At 35.6% G+C, this 11825-nt stretch overlaps 1 protein-coding gene across 1 annotated transcript in view; it reads left to right on the top strand.

The window, feature by feature from the left end:
• Positions 1 to 11252, top strand: part of CUL4A (cullin 4A) — a 46926-nt gene extending 35674 nt beyond the window's left edge. Inside the window, exons 16-20 of the mRNA XM_006909349.3 lie at positions 3320 to 3433; positions 5255 to 5360; positions 5546 to 5718; positions 7861 to 8013; positions 9669 to 11252. Coding sequence (XP_006909411.1) covers positions 3320 to 3433; positions 5255 to 5360; positions 5546 to 5718; positions 7861 to 8013; positions 9669 to 9764 — 642 coding nt within the window. The 3' untranslated portion in view covers positions 9765 to 11252. The remainder of the gene's footprint in view (positions 1 to 3319; positions 3434 to 5254; positions 5361 to 5545; positions 5719 to 7860; positions 8014 to 9668) is intronic.
• Positions 11253 to 11825: the final 573 nt, after the last annotated feature.

Here is an 11825-nt window from a genome sequence, read left to right as displayed (position 1 = left end):
TCTGATTTCCCTATCAGACTCATTAATTCCTGCCCGAGTCCATTTTTACCTTGATGAACAGTGATTTTTTTTTCCTAGCTCCATCATTTCCCTATATTTAGAAATCACATTCTACTCTTAAGAGCCTTCCTTTCTAACCCCATTGATTTACTTAATTTTTTTTTCTGTCTTTATCAGTATGAACTCATAGATTTTAATTTATTATGTGATACTCAAATTGTCCCATATTTGGCTAGTGGGAGCACTTTTCAGATGGTTTCTTATCCTTTCAACATACCACCTGCATTTTTTGTTTTCTAGCAAAAGATGTTTAAGGCCTACCATATTGTATTTTTTTTAATGGTGGTAAAATATACCTACAATTTACCTTTTTGAAGTGTACAGTTAAGTTATACAACTATCTCCTCTGTTTAATCCAAAACTTTTTCATCATCCCAAACAGAAACCCTGGACCCATTAAGCAGTCACTCCCATTCCATCCTAGACCCACCAACTCCACACACACAGACTGTCCCAGCCCCTGGCAACCACTAATCCACTCTCTATGGATTTGGCTATTCTAGAAGTTTGATATAAATGAAATCAGATAATACGTGGCCTTTTGTGTTTGATTTTTTTCACTTAGCACGTTTTCAGGGTTCATCCATGTTGTAGTCTGTGTCAGTGCTTCATTACTTTTTAAGGCTGAATAATTTTCCATTATATGGGTATACCACACTTCATTTATCCATTCATGCATTAATGGACACTTGGGTTGTTTCCACTTTTGGCTATTGTGAATAATGCCGCTGTGAACATGAGTATACAACTGTTTGAATAGCTATTAGTTCTTTGGGGTATATCCCTAGAAGAGAAATTTCTGGATCATATGATAATTCTGTTTAACTTTTTGAGCAGCTACTATAGTTTTCCAGTAGCTGTACCATTTTACATTACCATTAGCAACAGAAGGGTTCTAATTTCTCTACATCCTCACCAATGTTATTTTCCATTTTTTTGATTACAGCCATCTTAGCGGGTATGAATCGGTATCTCATTTTGGTTTGATTTGCTTTTACCTAATAACTAATGATGTGGAGCATCTTTTCATGTGTTTATTGGCCATTTATTCTTTGAAGAACTATTCAAATCTTTTGCCTATTTTTTTAAATTGTGTTGTCTTTCTGGTGTTGGATTGTAAGACTTCGTTATATATTCTATATATAGAACCCATTATCGGGTACATGATCTGCAAATATCTTCTCTCATTCTGGGAGTTGTCTTTTTATTTTCTTGATAGTGTCCTTTGCACACGTTTTTACTTTTGACAAAGTCCAATTAACCTATTATTTCTATTTGTTACTTGTACTTTTGGTGTCATATGTAAAAAACTATTGCTAAATCCAAGGTCATGAAAATTTACCCATATGTTTTCTTCTAAGAGTTTCATAATTTTAGCTCTTACATTTAGCTCTGTGATCCATTTTGAGCCTGGAATGGTAATTAGCACATAGTAAGCACCCAGTGTTAGTGGCTGCTACCTTATTATGGTCATTATTGTTACCACTCTTAAGAATTAACGTCAGGAAATAATTTTTAGGAAAGGTGTGCATTAAGAGTTTTATCACACTATTGGCTTTTAATTTTTAGGTGTGCTATGGTATAATAGATAACATTTTCTAAAAGAGTCATTTTAGACATACACTAAAATACATAGAAATGAAATGATACCATGCCTGGAATTTGATATTTTTGGAGTTGGGTAATGGAGTTGGGTAATTATGTCTGTTGAGCTGAGTTTGAAGAGGGGTTTGCCAAGTAGACGTGGGGCTGACAGGCATTTTTAACAGAGGGCACTACTTTAGCAGAAGCAAAGGCACTAAAAGGGTGCATCAGACCCAGGAACAGCAGGTGTTATTTATTCACTCAGCACCTACTAGTACAGAGTGTACAGAAATGAAAATCTCAGACTTGATTCTGCCATCTTTGAGCTCTCTGTCTAGAGGAGAGATCCACAAATTGCTGTAAATGTTGTCAGAGCTAAGAGTGGTCAGAGAAGGCTTCTCTGAGGAAGTAGTTCTGAAAAATGGGTAGGGAGGTGGGTTCTCAGGTCTGATAGAAGAAACATGTGTGAAAGCCTAGGAGAATAAAACAGTGTGCTGAAATGGAGGAAGGGACCATGGAGAGCCAGGAGAGGGAGGCGTAGGACAGGCTAGTACAGTCAAGAAATTCCAGAAGAAAGGGGCTTGGAAGAATTTTACTATTAGGAAGATCTTGGACATAGCCAAGGACACTTACAAGGGAATGACCAGAGTGCAAAATGGGAGGCATACAGGATTTGGGGGATGCCAGCATGTGTGGAGTGACATGGACTCCAGACAGAGATAGGGAAGTCTAAGCGACGTGTGTCACAGATGCCAAGAGGTAGGAGGAGGCAGCTGTGTGAGAAGCTGTTAAGAGGAATCATCTCACAAAATGAAGCCTGAGGGCTGTTGGATTTAGGAACACAGACCATTGGTGATCTGGGTGCAGAGTGAAGGACATGCGAATGGAACTAAAGAAATTATGAGCAAAAGTAAGTTAGAGAAACAGTTGTAGAGCATAAGAACACATATACTGAAACTCCTGTCAGAGAAATAAGTTATCCCTAAACAAGAACAGATGCAAGAGTAGGAAAGTAGGGAGACACCTGGAGAAGGAGCAGCTCAGGAACCTAAAAGTAAGGTAACAACAATAAAAAATGGCAGAAAGTTTGGAAAATGTAAGAAATCCTCCAAGAAAATAACGGTGAAAATAATAACTAGCTTATGTTGTGCTTCCTATACAAGCACCATCCTGGGTGTTTTATATTATCCCTTGCTGCAGTGTGATGCAGGGGCCTTGCCATTACCATAGTTCATAGTTCACGGATGAGGCAGTGCAAGTCCCTTAGAGCAGTTAGGAGTCAGTGAGAACTTGAGCTAAGACTTGGCAGGGTACACCTAGGCGGGCTTCAGACAGTGTCTCTAACTGATCTGAGGACAGCCTCTGTGGTCTTCTTTCCATATGCCACTGGCCAAGGGGAGCCCAGGTGTGGGATGTGGAGACTGCAGAATACAACCTGTTTGTACATTAAACCCCAGTCCAAGCATTACCACATTGTGTGAGAGGAAACCCCAGTGTCCTAGAGAGGTAGACATTTTCACAGGTAATAGAATCCAGAAAAATATCTGTAAAACAGAACTAATCTCTTTATTCATCTGTGAAGAATTATAAAAACATTGTAAATTTAACAATATGTGGTTCTCTAGATTAATGGTGTTTAGCATAATTAAATTTGTTGTTTTTCTGTGCTTGACAGATGATCAAACTTCAGGAAGTGTTTAAGACATTTTACCTTGGAAAGCACAGTGGTCGAAAACTTCAATGGCAAACTACATTGGGACATGCTGTTTTAAAAGCAGAGTTTAAGGAAGTAAGTTTTTTGTTTCATTTTTATTTTTGTAAGTATGTTAATAGATTTTTTTTAAATTATGTTTGAACTTTGATAGCAAAAAAAGAAAAAGTTTATTCAGTATAACTCAGCACAGGCTTTTCTAAGTTAATAAAATTAAAACAGTTGAAGGATTAATATTCCAGTCAATAAGAAATCAATAAGAATGGAAAAGCATTTACCTAATTGAAAAAGAGCAAAGGATGTGGAGAGGCAACTCAAAAAAGCAAGACTAAACCGCAGTGTCCTAGAGAGGTAGACATTTTCACAGGTAATAGAATCCAGAAAAATATCTGTAAAATAGAACTAATCTCAGACTTGCAAATTAAAATATAATAAAATACCACTTTTTGACTATGCAGTTGATAAAAGCTAAAACTAAAAGAAACAGCAACTCTCGCCCACTGCTGGAGGAAGTACATGAGCTGTATGAAGGGCAGTTTAGCAATCTCAAAACTTCTCAAATCACATGCTTTGTCGCAGTAGTTCCAATTCTGGGAATTCGCCTTAAGACATTGTCACAGATTAATAAATTAGAATATTTGTTGCCGTGCTGTTATAAAGAGGGGAAATTTTAAGAGGGGAAATGTATACAATATATTGATTAAATGAAGAAGGATATCACAAAACAGTCCCTTCATAGTCACATTTAGCTTTAATTTTGTAAATAAAATTCAATTATGTACACTAAGCGAAAAACATTACAAAATTTCTATTTTGCTATCCTGTTACAATATATTAATTATACCCTGTCATAAATTATACAATTGACCCTTGAACAACACAGGTTTTAACTGTACAGGTCCAACTTATATGCAGATTTTTTCCAAAAAAAAGTAAAGTGGATCTCCACAGTTCAACCCATATTGTTTAATGGTCAACTGTATTTTCAGTTTGACTGTAGTTATACACGATTTTCAATTGAATGGGGGTTGGTGCCTCTAACCTCATATTGTTCAAAGGTCAACTCTGTGTACCTATATATACAATTATATATATCATACATACATATTTCGCTGTGTGTTATTGCGCAGGGTTACATACATAAAACTACACATACTAGTCTTTAAGCTATTATGAGTGTTAAGATATTACAATCCCCTTACTGTCAACTTCACAACTGAACCTCTGCAGAATGATCACAATGACAGTTCTTGCCTTCCGTGGCTAGGCCTGAGGATGAAGCACTCACATGGGGTGCTTTGTCATTCACCCAGAATTAATTGCATGTGGCCAGTCTCTGCAGTGGGGACTTTTTTAATAGAGATGAGGAATTATATGAGCTAGATTTGCATTTATCATGTACATCACAGGAAAGCTAGTCTGACAGTTTACGATTATGCTTATTCTCATTACTCATTCTTTTAACAACGATGCTGACTGCATCTTTTGCCAGCTTCTCTGTCCGTACAAGTTTTGTCACTGCTTTTTCATGCTTTGTCCACCCACTCCAGTGGCATTCCCACCATGAAGAGGACCTCAGCAGGCTAAAAATGGGACATAAGGGTGCTACTCTTAGATATCTGTCAGCAAAGTTTGACTTCAGATAATAACCCCTTCTTGTTCAACACAATTAACTAAAGAACTTTTTTACGACTTTAAAAAATATTTCAAGAGAATTTTTAAGGCAATACCAAGTTTTTTTATTCTTGTGTAAATCAGTAACATAATTTCTTCATATTTGGTGGCTAATTAGTAATTTCTTACCCACCTCCAAAGTTTGAGAGCTAAAAGAAGCCTCCTAAATTTTTCCAGTTATGCAAACATAGCTTCACACATAATATGTCTATTTTCTTTTCTAAGGGAAAGAAGGAGTTCCAGGTGTCCCTCTTCCAGACTCTGGTGCTTCTCATGTTCAACGAAGGGGACGGATTCAGCTTCGAAGATATAAAAATGGCCACTGGGATAGGTATGAAAACCCTCTTCATGAATGCATGGTTTCTGAGCATCTTGTTTTTATAACATTTATTCATTCAAGAGAAGATGTAGACTTGGTTTCTGCTCATCACACTTGAGCATGTGGTTTCTTTCATTATTGTTAAGTGTCTTGTTCATTTTAATGCTAACCTGTACCTGCATTTTCTCCCCATTCAGAGGACAGCGAATTACGAAGAACGTTACAGTCCCTGGCCTGTGGCAAAGCACGAGTTCTGATTAAAAGTCCCAAAGGAAAGGAGGTAGAAGATGGAGACAAATTCATTTTTAATGGAGAATTCAAGCACAAGTTGTTTCGAATAAAGATCAATCAAATTCAGATGAAGGAAACAGTATGTGTAAACTTTCTCTTTTTACTTATAGAGTATTCGGCAAGAAATGATTAGTTTTTGTAGTAATTTCTTGACTGTAAGAGTTCCAAAGCATATTTCTAAAGTATCTAATTTGAATATATAGTTTTTATAAGAGTACTTATTTTAATGTAGCATTCATTAACTTAATATTTACAGTAGGAATGAAAATCAGAAAGAAATGCATTTAAGAATTATTCCTGTTCACAGAAATGGTGTGATAAATCAGATCTTCCCAGATTCAGAGAGGACATATTGTTTTCAAACCCCAGTGACTTGTCTTTTTATTTTTGCACAGCACATTTCAGCCATTCTGTCAGCCTTGACCTCAGTCAGGTTCCTGGGGTAGAAGAGGTGAGGGCTGTGTCATGGGCCTACTGACATTGTATCTGTGACCTGTGTACAGATGGAGCATCTGGATTCTCAAGTTTTGTGTCCAGAGCAGGTTCTAGACCACTACCCTCAGTCCTTCCCTAATGCAAAAGCCTTTGCACCCCTGGGCTGTTGTCAAACATATAGGCCAGGCGGGCAGGTGCACCCCTGGCAACCATATATATTACAGGGTATCCATCTGTCTTCCTTGAACATGTAAATGAGTGAGGAGAGGCCTTTGAAGGAGTAAGGTCAATTCAGACAACACAAGGACAGCTTTAATTGATCTGAGTGGTATCACAAGACTTTCTCCACCTCCAGCAGTAGACAGTGATTGTGTTACCAGTTAGAAAATATGTTCAGATTACACAAAAATACAAAAGACCAGTAAGTATATAAAAGATGCATCAGTAATTTTTATAAAATTCAAATTAAAGAGATATTCCATTTCTTGTCTATCAATTTGGGAAATGTTTAAAAGTTTGATAATATCCAGGATTGACATTATATGGGAAAACATTCTTTTCTATGTTTTGGGGGGTTTTTTTGTTTTATTTTTTAAGATGTTTGGCTTGGTACACCTTTTTTAGTGGGCAGTTTGACATATCTGTTAAAGATTTAAATGGACATATCCTTTGATCCATGTTTTTTACTATTAGGACTTTATAAGAGAGTGATTAAAGGGCATAAAATTTTGGACTTATAATTCTAAAGTGGGACTGTCATCTTTTTCCCCCAAAGAAAACCACTTATTGCCATATTTGTACTCATGCAGCTTTTTTCTGTGATATACATATTTTTTTTAATTCATTACTCTCATATGCCATTTATATGTACCATTTTGTAACATGTTCTTATTCTTTATCATGGGCCTCTTTCCATGTCAGGACTTCGTTTTTAATGGGTGCAGAGTAATCCGTTATATGAATCCATGTGAACCTGCAAGAGCCTGGCAGTGCCCTGTTGAAAGGCATTTAGGTTGTTTCCATTTCTGCCTAGTGGAAAATAAGTTGTTTCTTCAGTATAAAATCCTTGTCCTGGAATTACTGGGTCATGGTTCCCTTTGAAAATATGATGAAAGCATGGCCCTCCCTTCCTGAAACATACTTAACTTACATACATGAGCAAACCTGCCTCTCCCCCAATCCCCTTTGATCTGCAGACTCCATTGGGTTGCTTTTTAACATAAAGTTGTTACCAGTATTTGCTATTTGCTTCTAATGACAGCTCTTTATCATGTTCAGATTCTTTTTTTTTTAATTACTCCTTCTATGTTAAAGTTTGTTTTAAATAAAGAATAGATTTTCAGCTTTATCATGCCTTTACAGCATCTATCAAGATGATCATATAATCTAACCTTGAAATTATTGTGATGATCTCAGTTACATTAGTAGGTTTCCTAATGTTGAGCAATGTTTATACATCAAATAAAACCTGATGGCTATTATGCTCTGTTTTGTGTTCTTTACTGTGCTACTGGATTTAATCCAGGATTATATAGGATTTACATGGGGTTTTTACAGCATTTTTATAAGAGAAATATAACTTTTTAGATTCTTTTTCAAGTTTTGGTACTGAAGTTGCACTGTTTTTGGGAAGCTAGGTTTTATTAGAGCAAATGAAAATGCATAACAGAACAAGATTCATCCAGTTGGCCTTTTTTTGCATCAAAAGTTTCTTATCAAACTCAACAATATGAAATAATTAATACTAAAATATATCTTTACATTTCACTTTTTTCTTTCTGTGCAGGTTGAAGAACAAGTCAGCACCACTGAGAGAGTGTTTCAGGACAGACAGTATCAGATTGACGCTGCTATTGTCAGAATAATGAAGATGAGAAAAACTCTTGGTCATAATCTTCTAGTTTCTGAATTATATAATCAGCTGAAATTTCCAGTAAAGGTAAATGTATATTAGCCTAATTAAACCTGTAGTATTGAGCAAAACCATTAAGTATGTCCGATTCACACTACTTTCAGAATCATATTATTTATTCTACATTATAAATGATAATTTGCTACAAAAATCTACCTTCATGTATACACTAAATGTAGAAAACTGGCCGATGATGATAGGGACTTTATACCAAATGTTCGTCATCGCCATTGTAGGAATGATAGATACCTAAAATTCTCACTTGTAGGGATGTTGTACTTATATTTTCAAGAAGGGAAGAAGAAGGTACTACATGGAAATCTGGACATGTTTATTCTTAGTAGTTAACAGTTCAGTTATATTACAGGATTTTAAGGAAATCATACTAACAACTAATTTACTCAGCATTTTATAAGCCACAAAGCATTTTCTACCTCAGTAATATGTCCTTGTTGCTGTTAAATAAAAAGTCTACCCTAAAATGTTTCAGTTCATATGTGTTTCCAGGACTGAGAGTCACTGTCCTAATTATATGTAGAGTATAGGATAAATGAAGGAAGCATCATGAAAAGCTCTTAAACATATTTATCCACCTAAAAAGTAGGGGACTCTAATGGTACCTGGCCTTTCAATGACTGAACCCGCTGCATGTATTTTTAGTGTAGAGGTGCCCTGATTGGGTATTGCTCAGTTCGATAAAAGAGCAGCTGACCCTCCCTCCTCACCAAGGCAGTCAGTTGAGGTAGACCAATAAGTCGACACTGAAATGGGAGTGGCATCCTACCTCAGCAAATATTGGGCTCCTGTATTCTCGAGAGGCAACATGTGCTCCGTAGTGCTCTGCACAGTCTTGCAACACTGCTTCATACACCATTCTTTGCTACCATAGCCAGGGTGAGTTTGATTTTCCCCTTTGCAGATGAGAGACCTAGCAATTAAACAAGAGACCAACTAGAAAGTAAGGTGTGCATACAGCCATGGCACCTAGTACTGCTCTGATAGGTAATTGGATTTCAGCCACATATTGTAAGATGTATTATCTATCACTGAATAGAAAGTCGTGCTGTTTGGAAGATAGAATGTACCCTTATACAGGGAAAAGCTTGCTCAAATGTCAGTAATAGGCATGCTTCCTAACAGCACAGCTGGGCAAGCGTGTCATGATGTGGACATGTCAATTCAGTCATCCACTTTTAGCAAAGGAACACTCAAGATTTGTGGTTTTACTATATAAATATAGCATATGTAGTTAATATATAATAATAAAATATAGTTTTGTTACTTAGGGGAAAATGTCCTTAACAAATGAAAATGCCCTGAGACATTATCAGATTTCCCTTTGAAACAAACAAAAATGTGTTACCTAATGATCTGCCGTGCTTATGTACTCATTAATGATAAATAATGTATTTACATTTTACAAGTTTTCCATTTTCCACAGGAAGCCCTGCTTTGACAGTAAATTCACATGGAAACACTTTGATCAAGAGATAATGTTAACATTGTCTTTGAAGTAGGGAGTTTTAGTCTATTCATTTTATAATTAATTTATAAATACGTATACTTATATATGTAATATATGTACATAATTATAATCACATACTTCATGCATGATGTTATATTCTCCTGTGTTTGTAATTTTAATGCCACTATAATTGTGGGGATTTGTTTTTCTTTTTTAGCCTGGAGATTTGAAAAAGAGAATCGAATCTCTTATAGACAGAGACTATATGGAGAGAGACAAAGACAATCCAAATCAGTACCACTACGTGGCCTGACGTGTCGGTCAGCTATTTTCCTTCCATGAGACACTGGAATGTATCTTCAGAGCAGTGAAACGCTTTTGTGCTGTTTCCTGGGCTTTCTGGGATTGAGCCAGCACAGATACTTTGGCTTAGAAGGAAAGGAGATGATTCTTGGATAACCCTTCACAAGGCTTAAAGATTTGCAAATGTCATATGTATTTTTCCCCCTCCAGTTCTTCCTCTTGTTCTTTTAGGCATTTAAATTGTTTCCATTGCTCTGTGCAAAATGACTTCGGGATTGGACAAGAAGATATTGGTTAAATGAGGTTCCTTTGTAAGGTGTTGTTCTTGTGGCAAAAAAAAACCTGAAAGTTTGGTTTGTTTTGTGTGTGTGATCATGAATGCACAATTTAAAAGACCCTCTATGCTGCATTCTTTAGCTACAAAGATTACTTAGGTATTCCTGGAGATAAGCTATCTTAGTTGATGAACACTTAGATTAAAAACAAGAACCCTTAATTGGTGAACATTAGGAAGAAACAGTCAGTGCTAAAAACTGGCTAATCGATTATGCAACCTAAATACTGGCATCTGTTTCATTTTATTTTCAAAAAGTTTTAAACTTTGATGACTGATTTTTCGATAATGAGATTTCTCAGTGAGATCTCTGATGTGCCAAGAGGACATCGGGTCTGATGTGTTAGATGCAGTGAACCCATCAGCGTCTTTTATTTCCACTGAATTATTTGTGAATTTTCTGTTTAAGGTTGAGGGGATAGTGTGTTTGTGTTTACCATTCTAAGATTGAGTCTAGCAGTCCCTGTTTTTTGCATTGGGGTAACTGCTGTTTGATTTTTTTTTAATTGCAGTATTTGTATGATTGCTATAATAAAGTTTGGTTTTGTTTTTACAGTCATGTGCAGGGACAGTTGTTGTTCTCTGTGCTATAACCACTGTAAAATGTTTTATAGGAGACTTAAAGTCTTGATATTGTGAAGCAGAGGTTATTTTGTCGAAAGATTAAAAGGATTTCGTTGGCACCTGGTTTCATGTTGTGTATGTATGGGTGAGGATGAACAGCAGATGATGATGTTAGTATGGTAACTATAACAAAGATATTTTTATGATAACATTTAAAAGTACTTTATATTTTACATAATAGCATGTTTCATTTTAATTAAAAACTACCAAAGGAATTTTGATCATGGTATAAGTGTTTAAAGCAATATTTTCTGGAATATACCAAGTTTATATAATTTGATTTTGTGCTAAATTATTAAGAGTCTGCCTTTTTGAAACATGCGTGTTTAAAATATGACATGGGTTTCCATATGAAAGTCCTCACTCTTTAAGTATCATTTTATATTCGTAAATTTTAATTTGTGAATTCTATAATATGTAATCTATAAAAAGCCAAATAGATTTCTACTAATATTTTAAGTTCATTGTCTCTAGAGATTAATATTGTAATTTAATGTAGACTTACTCTGAATAAAATTAGTTTAATTGGCCTTAAAATTACATTGATAAAACTTTGTGGTATGTGAACTACACATTCCTCATAATTCTTAAGCAGCTTAGAATTCATGACTAGTATAACAGACAGAGAACCAGAGCAGAGCAAACACCCGTTACCCACTCCAGGAACGATTCTGTCCTTGTCTCTCACAAAGCACTACCCCTGATCATCGGCAGACTGGTCTGACTTCATGGTGATTAAGAGCAACATGTACTGTACTTCCTATCGTGTTTGTTTATATCCATTCTCTTACTTATAAGTATCATTTAATGTTTGTTACAGTTAAAGATGAATGTGGTGAAAACAAGTAGTATAGAGGAAATTATTGAAAAGGAAAAGGCACTTAAGAAAAAAGCTATAAAATTGGAAAGGAGATGAAATTATTTTCAGATAAATGATTATTACCAAACAATCTAAGAGAAGCAACTGAAAAGCTATGACTGAAAAAATAATTCAGTAAGTTTTTAATTGAACACAAAATGGAAAAGTCAGTATAGTGGAATGTCATTTTTTCAATAGCAACAAAAAATAATGAAATACCTAGTAACAAGAAAATATCTATATGAAAAGCATTT

Source organism: Pteropus alecto, unplaced genomic scaffold, assembly GCF_000325575.1.
Source record: "Pteropus alecto unplaced genomic scaffold, ASM32557v1 scaffold13, whole genome shotgun sequence".
Classification (NCBI taxonomy): Eukaryota; Metazoa; Chordata; class Mammalia; order Chiroptera; family Pteropodidae; genus Pteropus; species Pteropus alecto.
This window is presented reverse-complemented; position numbering and strand designations above follow the sequence as displayed.